The sequence below is a fragment of the Onychomys torridus genome, chromosome 7 (genome assembly GCF_903995425.1).
Source record: "Onychomys torridus chromosome 7, mOncTor1.1, whole genome shotgun sequence".
Taxonomy (NCBI): domain Eukaryota; kingdom Metazoa; phylum Chordata; class Mammalia; order Rodentia; family Cricetidae; genus Onychomys; species Onychomys torridus.
Genome location: NC_050449.1, coordinates 69,937,699 through 69,956,893, shown reverse-complemented (window position 1 = coordinate 69,956,893; position 19,195 = coordinate 69,937,699). Strand labels below are relative to the sequence as shown.

The 19,195-nt window shown below is 38.1% G+C and overlaps 1 protein-coding gene across 1 annotated transcript in view; it reads left to right on the top strand.

Moving 5' to 3' along the window:
• Positions 1 to 816: 816 nt before the first annotated feature.
• Fam83b (family with sequence similarity 83 member B) overlaps positions 817 to 19,195 on the top strand; it is a 52,543-nt gene continuing 34,164 nt past the window's right edge. The window contains exon 1 of the mRNA XM_036192130.1: positions 817 to 1,260. Coding sequence (XP_036048023.1) covers positions 817 to 1,260 — 444 coding nt within the window. The remainder of the gene's footprint in view (positions 1,261 to 19,195) is intronic.

Below are 19,195 nucleotides of genomic sequence, written 5' to 3'. Positions count from 1 at the left end.
ACACTCTCATCTCTGCTCTGTTCTTTTGACTGTGTTTTTGGCCTTGCCTGGAATGAAAGGATCTTCTGCTGGAGGATCAGCTTCTTTCTTGTAGCCCTAATTTCAGCTGCAGCATGCCTCCTGTTCAGGGCTGCACTTAGCTCATTTATTATGTACCGATTTCTACTTGCTTTTATTCTTAAACTAGTGAATATGGCATGATTAATTAATGAGAATGAATACTGACTCATTTGGCCTTTTGTAATGCATGGCTTATGGCTTCGTTTAGAATAATAACTAATAGTTTTATATGTATGTCTTTCTATGTACTTCAACTAAATAGTAAATTCCTAGAAGACACATGTCCTGGGATTTTTATATTTCATCCAGTATATTAATGTATTTGTATGAATGGCTAGCCAGGCATTAATCCTATTCCAGTACTATTTTTAATGTCAAAAGCAGAGTGGCTCACTAAGCCCACTCTGCTCTCAGGTTTAAGTTGAGCAGATATTCTCTATCACCAGAGAAGACAGATCCATTATGTCACATGAGACACTTTAATTTGAAATGCCTTGAGTTTGTAAGGGAGATCCATTTAACTGACTGTGATAGATATTGAATTGTGGCTCTATTAATGTCATTTTGGATATAAAGTGTATCAACTTGCCTCAAACGGTACTTAATGTAAATGCTATCAAAGTGGTATATGGCATAGATGATAAATATCTATGCATAGAATTCTAACTGACCTTAATTTTCTTATCACACACTTAGGTACCTCTTGCCTCTGCACAGATGAACATTTGAAAGTATCATCGTCAAACATCTGCAACCATGGAGACCTCATCCATGCTTTCCTCACTGAATGATGAGTACAGATCTGACAACTACATCGAGCCTCACTACAAGGAGTGGTACCGTGTGGCTATTGATGCTCTGATTGAACATGGGTTAGAAGCCTACCAAGAATTCCTCGTTAAGGAGCGAGTTTCAGACTTTCTAGCTGAGGAAGAAATTAATTATATTTTGAAAAATGTCCAGAAGTTTGCACAAAATACAGAACGTGGCTCTGAAAATTCCTGTGATGGTGGATCATCTTCAGGGACTTATTGGCCCAATATTTCTGATGTGGAGGCACCAAATCTTGATTTAGGCTGGCCATATGTGATGCCCGGACTCTTAGGGAGTACCCATATAGACCTCCTCTTTCATCCACCAAGAGCACATCTACTTACAATAAAGGAAACTATTCGGAAGATGATAAAAGAAGCAAGAAAGGTAGTAGTACATCTATTGTGAAATGGGAAATATGAAATGTGGACAAGTGCAGTGTTGTATATGATGGACATATATGTTAATTTAAAAATCTGTGAGTATGGCTCATGCCTAGTATTTTCAGAAAATATACCTATAGATATATAGGAAGCTCACATACTCCTCATCTTTTTTAAGGTTCCCATGTGTGTGGTGTGTGTGCATGTGTATGTGCACACCTGTGCCCATGTATTTGGGTGCTCATAAAGATCAAAGAAGGCATCATATATGCCCTGAAACTTGAATTACAGGCTTTTGTGAGCTTCTTAGCATAGGTACTCAGAACTGAACTTGGGTCCTCTGAAAGAGCAACAAATGTTCTTAACTATTCAGCCATCTCCCTAGCCACTACATTCCACATATCTTATGTGTATCTGAGAGAGTAGCAGTAGGTCCCCACTAAAGGACCTATTATGAGAAATTACTTTCTCTCATAATAGACCTATGAAGCCTTTTGCTCTTAGAGATGAAGGTACATGGACTGGAATAAGATGATTTTTGACATATTCATATGTTTAAAGCAATTCAAGTTTTCTTACTCTTTGAAATATATATATATGTGTATATATATATATATATATATGTGAATCTTTGCTATAGAATTAAAATCAAATTCTTGCTCTCAGAATGATTCATTCTATTACTATATAAACCAGAATTATACTTAACGGTTTTCTGAATTTTACATTAATGTATAATGTAAAATCAATGTTATGACAATTTTTTTGACCAAAGTTCTAAAGCACTTAGCAGTTTGGGGCCTTGTACTCTTTATCAAGTACTTATATTGCCTTATAAATCTTATAAAACTTATTTTAAAGTTCAGATAAAACTGCAGAAATATCCTTTCAATCAATGACAATTATTACTAGTTTCTGTGTCTTTCCTGTGTTTGTTTAAATGTGATGAACACCGTGGAAGATATTTTTAAGAGTATGACAACATTTCTCAAGTTTAAAAGATCTGGGCTAGCTGTGGCATGGTGGCACATGTCCATAATGTCAGTACTTAAGAGACAGAGTCAGCAGGACCTTAGGGCTATCTTTGGGGCCATCCTGATCTCTATAGTGAATTCTGCTGGACCAGACAGACTTAGTAAAATACTGACTCAAGGTTTACCAAAAAAGTAAAAAAAAAAAAAAAATAGACAAGTGCTGTGGATATGATTTTTATTTATATATTTATAAATATATAAATATAATATTGTATATAATATTACGATATATAAAATAATATAAATAAAATATTTATATAAAGATATAAATATCATATATTTATATATATGATTTTTATTTATAAAGTATCTACTAGGTCCATCCTTGTATAATAGAGAAATTTAGGACAGTAAACAGGCTGAGGAAACTCGCAAACATGTCCTCATTTTTTTTTTCCTATGGTGACATGACACAAAAGTGCTTGAAAAATACAGTTTTATGAAGTGTAAAAAATAAGGACCTCAGACTTCTCATTGGCATTACAGTTTGTAAGACACATAACTAAATACACAAGGGAGACCCGTCATTCTTTTTCTTTCTTTTTTTAAAATTTATTTTATTTTATAATTTAATTTAATTTTACATATCAGTCTTGGAGTCCCCTGTCCTCCCCCCTCCCGCTCCCCCACCTTCCCCTAAGCCCACTCCCCATTCCCATCTCCTCCAGGGCAAAGACTCCCCTGGGGATTCAGCTCAACCTGGTAGATTCAGTCCAGGCAGGTCCAGTCCCCTCCTCCCAGGCTGAGCAAAGTGTCCCTGCATAAGCCCCAGGTTCCAAACAGCCCAGCTATACCACTCTTAGGCATATACCCAAGGAATGCTCAATCATACCACAAGGGCAGCTATGTTCATATCAGCATTGTTTGTAATAGCCAGAACCTGGAATCAACCTAGATGCCCTTCAACTGAAGAATGGATAAATAAAATGTGGTCCATATACACAATGGAGTACTACTCAGCAGAGAGAAACAATGACATCATGAGGTTTGCAGGCAAATGGATGGACCTGTCATTCTTAAGCTAGTGTTGGATGTTGACTTTGTGAAAGCAAGGCAACCCCCGAAGCTTTGATTTCAGATAACCTCACTTTTTAGGAGCGCTGACTCCATTGGCAGTATTATGTTGACAAAGATGCTTATCTGTTTTAATTACTAAGCATTAGCTATCAAGTGAGGTCATAGTGGTGGACCAAGCTTTTAGTGAATGAATTAAACTGCCAGTCACATTTTCTGAACTGATATTACTCATTTCTTGTGTCTTTCTTGTGTGTGTTTAAATGTGATGATCATCATGGAAGATGTTTTTAAGAGTAGGACAGATTTCTCAAAAGAGTTTAAAAGATCTGGGCTAGCCTGGGCATGGTGGCACATATTAAAAACTATCCTTTCTTTTGTGTTGGGAACAAATGATACAGTTACATTTCATAAGGCAAGTAAGAATAAAAAAATCATGATAAGAAGTGCCACTTACTAATTTTTGCTAATTTCTATCAGAGGGCATAATATACCTTGAGTCACAGTATTAAAAGAAAACTGGTGAGCACATCAGAATGGTTGCATACACATTGATCGGCCTCCCTTGAGCTGTGAGACTGTGAACATAATGCAGGTAGTAACATATGTTCTTTGGCTTTAAAATATTATTCTTCCTAATGTAGCACTGTGTATTTAATGAGCCCCTGAAATAATATCTTTATCTGGAAACTCCCGCTTGAATTGGAGCTTCCAGGGGATTTGAAAGTCGATACTATAAAACAAGGTCTTATTCTGCTTCCTGTCCAAACAATCAAAATGACATTAAACTAAAAAGCATTTCATCATATTATATACATGCTGAGTTAAATATAATTATTTGATATTATAGGTTATTATATAGATTATATAAAATATATCATAAATATTTTTCAGTTGAGCATAAATTACAAAAGATAATGTTTGTTACTTCAGGAAATCAGATATTCTCATCTGTTCAGATGCAGTGATTATCAAGGTCTGGTTGGCTCCATGCATAAAGGAGACTGCATCAGGGATACTGTATCTCAAGGACTTTGGATGTCCCTTCAGAAGTCACTCCATTTATTTACAGATTTTGAAAGCATTCAATAGTCTGGAAATTTTGTATTATTTCTATTTTTTTAAACTCATGTTTAACCCCATGACTGGCCAAGGTCTTGTTAAAAATTTCAATATAAGAACAAATAAACAGCCAGATATAGCATCAGACACACATAACACCCAGATTCCAGATACTGAGGCAGGAGTATTATGAGTTTGAGATCAGCATGGGTTCTGTAGTGTGATGCTGTCTCAAAAGGCCAAGTTAACTAACTATACAATGAGAAAAAACTACTCTGAAAACTGGCACATGGATTTTTTAAGTATGAATTGTGGTCTTCATGCCTGTCATCTCTACAACAGGAAGTCATGCCCTATTCTTATCCTTTAAAAGTCATGGGAATCTGCTAATCAGTGATAAACTTTGTTTTGGTTTTTTTCAGAGGATTAATTTTCTTTACTAGTAACTCAGTATATTGTCATAATACTGTGTTGGGATGACCTTTTTATAATTGAATTTAATTTTACATATCAGCCATGGGTTCCCCTGTCCTCCCCACTCCCGCCCCACCTCTGCCTCCCCTCCAGCCCTCCCCCTCATTCCCATCTCCTCCAGGACCAAGACTCCCCTGGGGATTCATTTAAACCTGGTGGATTCAGTACAGGCAGGTCCAGTCCCCTCCTTCCAGGCTGAGCAAAATGTCCCTGTGTAAGCCCCAGGTACCAAACAGCCAGCTCATGCACTAAGGATAGGTCCGGGTCCCACTACCTGGATGCCTCCCAAACAGTTCAAGCTATTAAACTGTCTCACTTATCCAGAGGGCCTGGTCCACAGCTTTTGGTTCATAGCTCAGTGGTTAAGAGCACTCAATGCTCTTGTAAAGGACCCAGGTTCAATTCCCACTATCCATATAGTGGCAGGCAACCATGTGTAAACTCTAGTGCCAGGGGATCTGATGCCCTCTGCTGGTACCTGCACATACACAATACACATAAATACATGCAGGCAGAAGACACATACACATTGGCATGACCTTTTATCTTAATGGTTTTAAATAAGATAGATTTAAGTGGTAGAAACAAATTTCTTGCTTTTGCACTTCTCAGGACAGTCTTGAGCATTGTCAAATTTTATAGAAATGCAGTACTAATTAAATATGACTAGGACAAGGGGCAGCAGAGCCAGGATGTGATCCTGAAATAAGTTAAATCCATTAGTAACTAAGTTAAGACCCTTGGGAAAGTAAGTGTAGTTGTTTTTTTTTTTTTTTTTTTTGTTCATTTGTTTTCACTCTTTGGGGGCCTGCCACCAAGCTCCCAAATAAATACATGGAGACTTATTCTTACTTAAGAATGTCCAGCCTTAGCTTGGCTTGTTTCTAGCCAGCTTTCCTAACTTAACTTAAATTATCCTGTTTCTTTTCTATGTTTTGCCTCTGTGTTTTTTTACCTTTCTTTATTCTATATGCCTTTCTTTCTTATTTTATGGCTGGTTGAGTGGCTGGGTGGCTGGCCTCTAGAGTCCTCCTCTCCTTCTCCTCTGGCTCCTCCCTCTTCCCAGCCTACATTGCTCCTCCTATTTATTTCCTCTGCCTGGCAGCCTTGCCTATCCCTCTCTTCCGCCTAGCTATTGGTTGTTCAGCTCTTTATTAGACCAATCAGGTGTTTTAGACAGGCAAAAGTAACACAGCTTCACAGAGTTAAACACATGCAACATAAATCAATGCAGCATATCTTTGCATCATTAAACAAATATCCCAGAGCATAAGTGAATGTAACACATCTTAAACTAATATCCCACAACAAATAAGTGCCTGCCTCATTATGTAAAAATCTTACATTCAGGGAAAGAGTGTAAATTCTGCATGCAGCAGTGTCCAGCAGGTGAGGTCTTTATAGGACACCAAACTTACCTTTCCATTCTTGGACAAAGAGATGATACTTCCACTATATTTTATTTGTTTTTACTCAGAGTGAATGTTTGTGTCTGTGTGTGACTGTGTGTGTGACTCTGTGTATTTCTGTGGAATATATATTTACATTCACCTTTTATGTTTACTTTATTTTTCCATTTGTTTTGGGCTTGGGATTGAAGCCAGTGCCTCACAGGAAACTGAGCATGCACCTTCTGCTAGTGAACCATTGATTCCAGCTCCTGAATGTTTTTCAATGTTACTATTAAACTTTTCTATGAATCACTTTGGTTTTCTAACTAGAATATTATTTTATAGCATTTAATTATCTAGGTTTTAAAATTTTATAAATATCATTTTTACCAGTTGTTGCTTAGAAGTTGTTTTATGGTCCCTCCACTTTATTTTATGTGCTTGCTTATTTTGTTCTCTTCTGAATTTTCACCTTGGAGAAGCCAGCTGTAGCTACTCTCATACATGTTCTCTAAAGTAATGTCTTTCAGCTTCCTAAGCTCCTCTGTGTGCTGTTGGCATAGTTACATATGTATCATCTTCATATATTCTGATAGTGTCTAGCATGACTTTTCCCAGGCAATTATTAAGATCTCAAGAAGTACTCCCAAGATTATATATGCATATATGCTAATTACTGTGAACTCCTCTTTTGAAGCGCCCAAACTGATTACCTCTAGAAGTTATCTTTGACTGGAGTCTATTTCCTAGTTACAACGTGGTGCACATCCCGAGAGCTGTTACTTCTGATCACACTGCATCTAAGAGCGTGCAATGCTGTTTGCATTTCTGCTCCCTGCTCTGTGCTCACGCTAGCACAGCTTCTTTTGTGAGATAGAAATCTTACTCCTAGGCACATGGAATCGGAAGACTTGTGGGCAGAAGTGTAGTTTGAATTAGGGCGGAGTCATTCCTGCAGCACCAGATCACTGAGCTTCAGGTCTCAGCTCCACCCTGAGTCACTGTTCCTGGGAGTTTTTGTTTGGCCTTGTTAGTTGTTAGCAATACAGAAGAGCATTGCTCATCACCGGGCCCACAAATGCAGAGGTAAAGGTGAGCAGATGATGGCTGCTTTTCTTGGGAATCAGCTGTTTGTATAAAATTAGTGCTCAATTAGGTATCTGGTTGCCAGGACTCTGCACTAACTAATTGTGACACCGGACAATAACTGTACTTTTTTAGGATCAATATCTTCACTTACTCTGTAAAAGATATAAAGCAAAATCTATCTGGTGTATTTTCTAAGTCCAGTATCCCTTTCTAAGCCTCTGACAGTTCTCCGCAACTCAAGGTTGTTATAATGTATCATTCTCCTGGGTGAGTTAGCATAGGATGTGAGTGAGTGTCATTGTGTCAGAGTTACGCCCCTTTGCATCACTTTGCAAGCATGTCCTGTCTAGCTAAGAGACACTGACGTATTTATCTGCACCTTCATTACACTAGGATCATCTCTCTCTCTCTCAATGATCTCAGTCTTTGTTAAGAGTTTCCTTTCTGCCTCATCTCTGTTCCCACTCTCACTGGGAATCCTTTCATTCACTTTGACTCAAAATTAGTTCCTTCCTGGAAGTGTATTTTCTTCGTCAGATTTAATGACATCATTGTTCAGTGGCACTGAACTGAGTATCTTTTACTTGAATGAAGTGCATTCTTTGGAGGCACATATTTATGTTTGAGAATATAAGTGAAAGAAAAAAAGGGAGGAAAGGAAAAGAGATACGTTTTTTTAGGCAGGGTTTCTCAGTATATCCCTGGCTGTCCGGAACTTGCTCTGTAGAAGGCTGCCCTTGAACTCCAAGATCCACTTTCATCTGCCTTTAGAATGCTGGGATTAAAGGTGTGTGCTAGCACTCCTGCTTGCCACTACATTTTATAGGAACAAATTTTGGCCACTTTACAAAGTTAGATGCTTTCATGATGATGATGATGATGATGATGATGATGATGATGATGATGATCAATAAGAACAAAGAGGAAGGAGCACGTGGCATTCCACCAGGGAATGAAAGAACATTGACAAAGAAGAGATAACATGTCCTGACTATGGGCATTCCCCTTTAAAATACTATAGATTTGATAAGCTGAAGACCTTGGAATTCACTGAGGCTTCATATCAAAGGTTACTTTTCAGGCTGGGTGTGGTAGAACCATATGTCTAATGGTAAGTAGAGGCAAAATATTAGCCCCGTCTATGCTGTGAGTTCCAGACCAACAAAAGGCTGCACAAATAGATACTAATACTCAAAACCACAAGAGCAGCAGCAACAAACAAGATAAGCAACAACAGAAATCGCTTTGTTGGCTTTTTTCATACTACAGGGATGTGGCTTCCTTTGCCTGCCAGTCTTCTCAATGAGACAGAGTGGTACAAGTGTGCGAGGGAGTCTTGGTGGGATGATAAGTGTGCAGCATGGCATTCTGTATTATAACACTCTGCTATTCAGTTTCATCATTCAGCATATACTTTTATATCAGTTATTGGCATCTTTTAAGTAGACACTCCAAGTGATCTAGAAAAATGAGCCTGATTTACCATCAGGATTGGAAATGACGTTTTTCTGAAAATTCAAAGTAGAAAAATTATGATTCAGCCATGTGTGATAGTGCACATTTTTAATCCCAGCACTCAGGAGACTGAGGCAAAAATACTGACAGGAACTCAAAGACAGCTTAGTGTACGTAGTGAATACCAGGCCATCCAGACTATGTAGTAAGACCTTTGTTTCAATGATAAAAAGTAAAGAAAATCATTTAAAAAATAGATAGAAACAAAAATATAATACATAATTTATATAATAAAATGCCATGAAAATAGATATTGGCAAGCTTATTAGTTCTATAAATGTATATATTTGAGATTCATTTTTTTCTCTTCATTATATTCAGAATACTTATGTCCTCTATGGAAAACACTGAAAATAATAGTAAATTGGATAAGAAAATAAAATTTAGCCAGTTTCCAGATGAAAAAATTTCTTCCTTGTTAGTTAAATAAGCTAATGTAAAAGCATCCCCAAGTATGTGCTTGTGTGTGTGTGTTTGTATTTTAATGCCTTTCACATATCTTTAAAGAGAGTGTTCATTTGTTAGGTACTGGATCCATATATGTATTGTAAATAATATTAAACAACCACCTCTGCCTCTTTCTGCTTCTGATTTTGCCATTATAAAGTGATAGAACCTCTGTATAGTGATGCAACAATTTAACAGTATGGAGCACCCTGCTTACAAGTGATAAGGGGTTCCCTGTTGTGTGGAAACTTGAAAATTGCCAGTAATAAGGCTGCTTAGAAGGCCTCTAGCTTTTTATTACAGTGTAGCACTGGCAATTGAGAACAGCATTAGTGATAAGGAGGCCCACTTCATCATTGTTCCTCCACCCATCTCTTACTTATTAGTATCCCTGGCAATAATAGTTCTCAGATGAGAGTCTCCCAGCAAGATTCCGTTAGGAATGCACAAAGTCTCCTAACTGTGCAGAAATGTTTGCTGCTAAATCATTACTTGCCTTTTGAATTTTAAAAAGCAGAAAATGCGGTTTCCTTATCTTCTTTCACAAGGCAGGACTTTCCTTAAAGTTTTACTAATGTCCTACTAGTAATCGTTTTGATTTTTGCCTCTTGGATTAGAATGCAGGGAATCTCTTAAACAAGCCAATAACTGTGAAAGAAAAAAAGCATTGCCATTTGGCTAAATATCAATCCAATATTCACTGCTGAAAAATCCATAATGGAAACCATCAGCATCACAGGAGTCATATTTCAGCTGACAGAAACTCTAAAGCAATTGATAGTAAAACACATGATGCTTCTGTTCTTACAAACAGGCAGAGAGAGGTAGAGAATGTCCAAAGTCTGAAGTCACCCAGCTGATCAGTAATTATAAGTAATCACAGTAGCCAGGCACTGGACTGTTATGCATCACTGTGCTCTGCCTACAGAGCTCAGGCATGGCATGCTTACTCCTTTAAAAATGGGGAAAAGCAGCCTTGATCATGGAGTCCTACGAGAAGACTCACACCTCTGGATCTTTTTACCTTCAAATGTTCTATTATTACTGTTATTATTATTATTATTATCATTATTAGATTTGCTTGATTCTGTCTGTATGAGTGTTTTGTTTGCATGTACATGTGTGCACCACATGCATGCCTATGAGCAACCACGTGGGTACTGGGAACTGAATCCAGATCTTTTGCAAGAATTGCACCCTCTCTCCAGCCCTGTCCTCTGCACTTCTGATGGCCATGGTATAGACCATTTTAGGATGGTGCCCAAGACACCATCTGATGATGGGATCTACCAGAAGACTATAATTTACACGGTTGTGCCACTAGCCACTAGTTGTTCATATGGAAGCTTTCATCTGTGTGTATTTTCCAGTATTTTCTACCCATTTTTTTTCCCTCTTAGCTGTTGGTGATTTGGCTCAGTCTTCTCACATGCCTGGAATATTATAGTGCCTTTGGGAATTTAGTATATAAAACATGAGGGATTTAAGAAGAGCTTGACAGTTAAAGTTAAGATAGATCACCCCATTTCTGATAAGGACTAGGGTTTTATGATGCTGTCATCAGATAGTGGTCTACATCTATTTTTCCTTATACTATGTAAATGTAACCCTGCTGGGCTCTCACTAAAAGCCTAAATGTTTGCCAGGGTCTCCTTTTCCTTAGAACAATCATGACTGTAACTTTCAGCTCCCTAGTAAGTGTCAAAAGTGCTTTTAGGATTTTCACTTTCTCTGTTAGATCTGGTAGATTTTCTTCTTGCTCACTGTGCTGTGTAGAATCTGGTGCAAGCTTTAACTGCCTAGACACTGGTTTCATGTGGATGCCCTTTTCTGTGTGGTCAGTGCTCTTCAGGGCTTTTTTACTTTGGTAATTATGAGCTGATTTTTTTTTCCCTCTGAGATTGATGGACAGCTCTTAACCACAGTTACTGTTAGGCCTCAGTATCTTGCCCTGAAATAGCAAATGAGAGCAGTGGGAGATGAGACAGGAGCAGAATCTGCCCTTACCTGTATCTTAGTTCCACGAGCCTTGACTTTGACCTTATTTATTTTAAAAGTTGTTTTTTTCTGCCCAGATCAGTTTTTCTATAAGACAGTTGGTCTAATGCAAACCATTGTAGTCTGAACCATATGCGAATTTAATAAAAATGCTTCTGTCTTAGGAGTTATTAAAAGGACTTAAAACATGAAAGTTAAATTATCACTAGAAAAATTCACCAGACAGTTGTCTAAATTTATGTTAGTACTAAAATACAGATATTGCTCATCTAGGGAATCTGAAAGTCTGCATTTATTTTACTCTCATGTTGAATATTTTCAACATTTGTGTAGATGGGAGATATTCTGCATTTTGTATTTTCTTTTTTTGTCTTTTTTTTTTTTCTATTAAGACAAGGTCTTGCTGTATAGCCCTGACTGTCCTAGAATGTGCTCTTAGACCAAGGTGGCCTCGAACTCACAGAGATCTGGCTGCCTCTGTTTGCTGAGTGCTGGGATTAAAGGTGTGTGCACCACCTAGTTTGCATCTACTTTTCTAACTTTTTTTTAAATGTGGGGCACATGAGGAAACATATTATTTCCAATGTTGTCTTAATGAAGCTCTGTGAATCAAAACTGCATATGTTATGCTTCAGTGGTTAAGATGGCACTGCTAAGAAAGACTACTTGGACTTCTGTCCCTCAATTTTAATATCTTAGAAAGGCCACCAAGTCCTTGAAACGCACTGCGAAAGTCTAACTCTGAGAAATTTAACAGAGTTTGTGCACTTCTGAATCTAAAGATTTGTTTATTTATTTATTACATTTTATTTATTTATGTTATTTATTATAATTATTTATTGTTACATTATTTGTTTAAGATTTATTTATTTATATTATTTATTTATTAAGTGTGTGGCTGGGTGTCTGTATATGTGAAGGAGACTGTGGAGGCCAGAAGAGGGTATTGGGCCCCATGGAACTGGGGTGACAGGTGGCTGTCAGCACCTGTGGGTGCTAGGAACCAAACAAACCAAACAGGAGCCATGAGTTCAGTTAAGCGCCTGGCCATCTCTCCAGCCCCAGGCTTCTGTAGCTAAAGGCTAAAGCATGTTTTCAAGTAACACTATAAAATTAAACAACCATGTGAAATTTAGTACTGGACTGTTGTCACACACACACATACACACACACACACACACACACACACACACACACACATACACACATACACATATATATGTTAAACATGATTGCTAAAAAGTATATAAACCCATAATTTAAGTAAATATGAAGATCAAAATGTATAACCATAAATGAAACAAAATACAAGAATCTTATAACTATACTTGTTTTACAAAATATTTTACTTTTGAAAAATATGTTTGAGGAAGTGCCATGTTAATCTTTTTGGACTATATATTGGATTAATTTTTTCCATTCACATGTCACATTGAAATTAAAAATTGGACATTAGAAACTAATCATAATTTCCTCTTTCCAGTCACATTTTTAAGTATTTATTTCAGCTGCCAACAACCTGATTTTTAAAATCTCTGCAGCTCATTCCCAGAATTAAATATTACTTTGTCTGCTGCCTTTCCATAGTTTTGTAAAAGTAGACCAATTTTGATTCGGTCAGAAGAAGGGTTTTAGAATTTATTTACATAGTTTTTGAGACATAATCCCTGGAGGTCAAAGCCACAGATTTCAGATTTCCCTATGCTTAGTTTCATATTCATGCATGTCTCTACAGAGTTTTATTTTTTTTTAGGGTAATATCAAAAACTTGAGGGTCTTAACAACATAACATCGCAGGAAATGGCACCCAAGGAGAGCACTCAGTAATGACGGTTTTCAGCAATCTTTAAAAGGTGGAGCCCTGCTCTTCCCCCTTCCTGTGGGCTAGGCTTGGTGACTCCTTTCCAGTGAGTAGAGCAGGGAGCAGATGAGATGAACTTAGGGCATAAGGCAGTCTCATCTACATCTCTCTTGCATTTCACTCTGGAGGAATCCAGCCCCTACCTCATGAGGTCACCTAGCAGCTTACATAGTGTTCTTGGAATGAGGCGCTGAGGTCACCTACAAACTGCCACACCAATGAACCATTTTGGAAACTGCACCTCCTACCAACCGCAGAGGACTCAGCCTGGAGCCAGAAGAGCCTCTTAGCACCTACCAGCTTTCCCTTAACATTCCTCATACTCTTCAGCTATGAGATAAAGATGCTACCATTTTAAGTTTTGAGGATAATTTGTTGTGCTATAACAGATAGAAAATACAGTATATTTTCCAAGAAGTCTGGTCTTTCCTGGTGAGATAATATAACTCCTGAGAATGATTATTTTTAATCACTAGTTTTTCTTATAACCATAGTCTTTTCATATTGTACTATTTTGTTAATATACTGAATAATATGCTATATCAATACAATTTTACAACTGTAAACTACCTAATAAGTCATGTAAGTACACAAAATTTTAAGATTAGCAAGATTTTAATTATCAGCTTGGTATTTTCATGCTTTACATTTTAAGGTATTTACTGATATAAAGGTTTACTATCACATCACACCTAAATTTCTTATTTCTCATTCCGATATGTGTACAACATATACAGATACATTAAAGTACTAATAGTCTTTTAAATTTAACCTACAGTCACAGAAAGTACATTCCTCCACTAGTATTCCACAAAGTACAGTATGATCTATCTTACATTGTCATTTATATTCATTGCTAAAGGGTTACTTTTTCGATAAGGAAGATTCTTTCAGGACTTCTATTTAACAGTGTGTATGATGTTTCAGTCATGCATTAGCTTGAGTCCCTTAAACGCTATTTGTGGCATGGTCTCCACAGACTTACACAGCTTTCCCAACTGTTCAATATCTGACATAAGAATAGATGTGTCATGGCTTTGTAAGTGTAGCCCCCACCTCTTTGGACTGTGATCATCTGTTGATTTTATGTAGACTGACAATCTCAAAGGTAAATTAGGGGAAGAAAATCAACTTTGTGTAATTTTAACATATGTGCGTGGTGTCTGCCAAGAAGTGTATGCACACACATGCCATGCAAGATGTAAAACTAGTCTGTTCAGGTGTCATATTTGAGAGGATTCACTTGAAGTGATTTTAATTAAGAATCTAAGAAATACAACTCTACAGGGGTTTGTCCTCAGCCATCTGGTGTTTAGCTTAATATTTTTGTGGGTTATTTTTCTGGAGTACAATATGAAGCTTGTTCCTTAGGTGTTTTTATTTAATAAGTGGCCCAGGAAAGAGTAGAAAGTCCCTAGAAATCAGGATTAAAATAAAATAAATGATTTGTTTGGTCAAAAAGTATTAGAAATGAGCAGATGCAAACTTGTTATACTTTTTAAAAAGAACTTTTAGCTCATACACAGGCATAACACCTGGATTCTGGGTAAGTTTACCTGATTTTGTGCCCTAGCTCTGCCCCTTAGCTTTATCATATAGTGGGGGTAATGCTATAAGCCTCCAAGAGTATTTAAGTTGACTGTTAGAATGTTGTGGGATAGATGTGTTGCCCGAGAATGGAAAGTAAATCTCCAGTTCCAAAGGTTAGGATTTAATTCAGCTATGTCTGGTGCCTTTGAAAATGCTTCGTTGTGTAGACTTTGACAGAGAAGGGAAGTGGGGAAACACAAATAACATCTGTGCTGGGAAGTTTTATGCCAACTTAACACAAGTGAAATTCATCAAAGAGGAGGGAACCTCAATTAACAAAATATCCCCATAAAATCAGGCTGTGGATGCTGGGCATTGGTGGCGCACGCCTTTAATCTCAGCACTCAGGAGGAGGCAGAGGTAGTCAGATCTCTGTGAGTTCGAGGCCAGCCTGGGCTACCAAGTGAGTTCTAGGAAAAGGCGCCAAGCTACACAGAGAAACCCTGTCTTGAAAAACAAAACAAAACAACAACAACAACAAAATCAGGCTGTGTGCAAGTCTGTAGAGCATTTTCTTATTTAGTGATTGATAGGGGAGGGCCCAGCCCATGATGGGTGGTGCTATCCCTTGGCTTCTGGTCCTGGGTTCTATAAAAAAGCAGGATGAGCAAGCCATGAAGACCAAACCAGTAAGCAGCACCCCAGGATGACCTGCTTCTAGGTTCCTGCCTTGTTTGAATTCCTGTCCTGACTTCCTTCCATGAACAGTGCTGTGGAAGGGTAAACCAAATCCACCCTTCCCTCCCCAAGTCGCTTTGGTCATGGTGTTTCATCAGAGGAATAGAAACCCTACCTAAGATAGCATCCAAACCCTAATAAGTCAGAAGGGACATTATAAAGAGATATTGAAAAAGTTATTACTCCTCAGCCTAGAGAGAAAGAGAGAGATTAAGCTGAAACAGTTGTGAGCTGAGGACCACAGAGGGGTATTCCCGTGATATCTCCAGGTCTCTTTATTTGTACAAAAGTTACATTATTCTCCCTGTGCTTCCTTGAAACATGTACATTTCTGTTTATATATGAGTTTTATACACTTGGATAGCTGTGCCTGTTTGGCTCTTTTTGTGTTCTACTTTAATGTGTATTAAGTAGTGTGTGCTCAGACACACTCACTCCTTTGTGAAGCCTGAACAGTTACTTATTCTTATTCTGAAAATAATCACCTGATGTTCATATTTTTACCTTCTGCTTAGTGTGTGTGTGAGTGTGTGTGTGTGTGTGTGTGTGTGTGTGTGTGTGTGCTATGTATAATGGCTGTTTCTCTAAGGAAGGCCCTAGAACAGTGGTTCTCAACCTGTTGGTTGTGACCCCTTTGGCAAACCTCTATCTCCAAAAATATTTACATTATGATTCATTAACAGTAGCAAAATTACAGTTATGAAATAGCAAGGAAAACAATTTATGGTTGGGAGTCACCACAAGAGGAATGGCATTAAGTGATGCAGCACTAGGAAGGTTAAGATCCACTGTCCGAGAATATACTGACAGTCCATGCTGAAAATCTTACAACTCTCATTTCAGGCTAATGCATTTTAATGACTCCTTGGTAATGGTTTCTGGAAGTTGTGGAAGAATAGTACACATTTACAAGCATTTCACATTAAAACAGAATGGAAATGGCAAAATATTGTGATACTTGAAGTCTCATGTTTATTGTTGTCAGGGAAACTCATGAGGTTTGAGATTACATGTCAACCAAAGTTTTTAGAACTCGTCTAATGAAAATTAGTTTACTAGTTAAACATAACAGAATCATAGCATTTCTAAGTTATAGAAGTCATAGTGAAATAATAGGAATTCAGAGCAGTATGAAACACATTTGACACAATTTTGACCATATTCACCAGGAAGCCACTGTACTATTTCTTACCATGATCCTTTGTTTTCGGGCTGTTACTGCTGCCAGGTCCTTTCAAAGTCTTCATATCTGAGACCCGTTAGGTAAGTCAGTACTTCTCAGCAGAGCTAGGATACTTTCCTGGCTAGTCTTCTATTATACTGGTATTGCAATAGCCAATGGCCTAACTTAATTGGGGACATACAGATATAACATATGTATACCCATACACATACTATCTGGATAGTGGTGAATTCACAGATGGAATACAATCTTGGATATCATGATTAGCCACAAGTATTTTAATCTCCTTGCCTATAATGAACATCATTATTTCTGTGGTTGTGTGTTCTGGGTACTTTAAATGTTACAAGCAGGGAAGTACAGGACAGTTATCATATCACTACCTCTGTGTAGACGCAACATACTGTAGCAGGGATCTTAAAGGGTCTTATTAATAAAATCAAACCTGAGGCCAGTTATTGGGGTGAATGCTGGAAGATCAGAGAGACAAAACAAGCCACAGCTACCGCACCTCGCCAGTTCCTCAGCTGGTCTTGTTTCCTCAGACTGGAAGCTTCTGAGTCCTCACCCAAATGGATCTCAGCTGAACTGTGCTGCTCCAAAGCCTGAAAGCTTAACCAGCCAAATGCTTAACCAGCCAAATGCTTCTAGTTTCTGGTCTTCACACCTTATATATCTTTCTACTTTCTGCCATCACTCCCTGGTATTAAAGGTGTGTGTCACCATGCCTGGCTGTTTCTAATGTGGCCTTGAACTCAGAGATCCAGAGGGATTTCTGTCTCTGGAACGCTAGGATTAAAGGCGTGAGTGCCACCATTTTCTAGCCTCTGTGTCTAGTGGCTGTCTGTTCTCTGACCCCAGATAATTTTATTAGGGTGCACAATATTTTAGGGAACACAATACCACCACAACATACCACTGGCTACTCCTTATATTTCAGAGCAGTCAGAGAAGGGAATGGCTGGCCTTTGTAGTCACTTAGCATGTGTTTGGAATTGGCACAATGGCCAGGAAGAATGAGACGTTGTCCACTATCTCTGTTCATGTCCAGCAGCTTCTATACATTTGCACTGGTGTGTCCCAGATACCTTAAACTTAATATATTCTCAACTGAGCTACTTATCTTTACTTCGTAACTAGAGATTGAATTTCTTTTCTCTGTAGGATGTTATCACTATCTAACACACATTCAAATTGCAAACCTTGAAGTCATTTGTTTAATCTATTTTCTCCCCTTTATCTTCCCATAACCTCATGTGAATTTCTCAGGATTAATTAATTCTATTCCTCACATATGTCTAATTGGTTCTGTATTTACTGTCCTTGTCACTGGAGTTGTTAGGGTCCGATCATGGATCCCAGTACCCTTAAAAAGTAGGTTCAACTCGCTGTCCTCAGTATGCCAATTAAACAGACACTTTATAGTGAATATCAGATAAAGGGGATTTATTCAATGTGGCCACACTAGGGAGAGGAACAAACACAGATGCTATTTTTTATCTGTGAAAACTGAGCTCCTTTTTTGTTGGATTTCTTCTGCAGTCCAGAACAATTTCAGCTGTTTTTGATAAGAGCTGGTGCCAGGGAATGCTTGAGGTGTCATGCTTTGAGCCTCATATCATCCAAGCACAAATTGCAGGGACTGTGTCACCAGCTAGCAAAGTGTATCCCCTTTCACCTCCATCGCCACTACTAGCACCTAGGACTCCTGAGAAATGCATCTTGAATTATCCCACATCTTCAGAATCTAAAACCTGGGGATAGATCACTAAGGTTGGCACTCAGATTCCCCGATCACAATTTTCTGAGAATCTAATTGATGTTGCTTCAAAGTATTGTCCCCAACCAGCAGAGCTGACACCCCCCAGGAACAATGGTCTTGAACTTTTGATCCCCATGCTTCTACTTGAGTGCTATATTTTACCTGCTGGCCAGTATTTTAAAGGGTGTTTTTTATTAAATAAAATTTGCAAACAGCTGTGGGTCCCATTGTAGCTGCACAGCACAATCACCTGGGAGCTTTTAAAGAATTACTAATGCCTGTCCTCATGGCCATAAAAATGAAGGGCCTCTTACAAAGTTCTCAAGAGAATTTGATGTGGAGCTCAGACTGGGGACCAGGTGTCTCATGCTACTGAACTTCAGTAAGAAAGTGTTGGAGGGAAGGGGTAACTGAGATCCAGTATCCAGGAGGCTCCAGCTGGACTCCTACTACCCTTGAGACAAGAGTTCAGTGGGGTGAACTATAAAGATACCCCACAGTGAGCAGCAGGATTGGACAAGGATAGGAGACACACTGTCACATTTCCATATGTCAGAAGTAATGCCAGGCATGGCTTGGTGTCTTCTTCCTGTGTCCACTTGTGGTAAAAGGAGCCAATGAACTGCGTGGTGCCAAAATTTCTAATTAGATGTATACAAAGTAATGATATTTATAATTTCAAAAGCACAGTTCCAACTGCAGAGGGAATAAAAGATAGTTAATTCTAATGCCAAATATGAGAAGTCATGGCCTCGGAAAGCCAATTCTGGTTGCCCCAAATAAAATGTTCTAGTATGGTAACAGTTTTTTCAGCTTTATATAGTAGTAGGACAATGAAAGT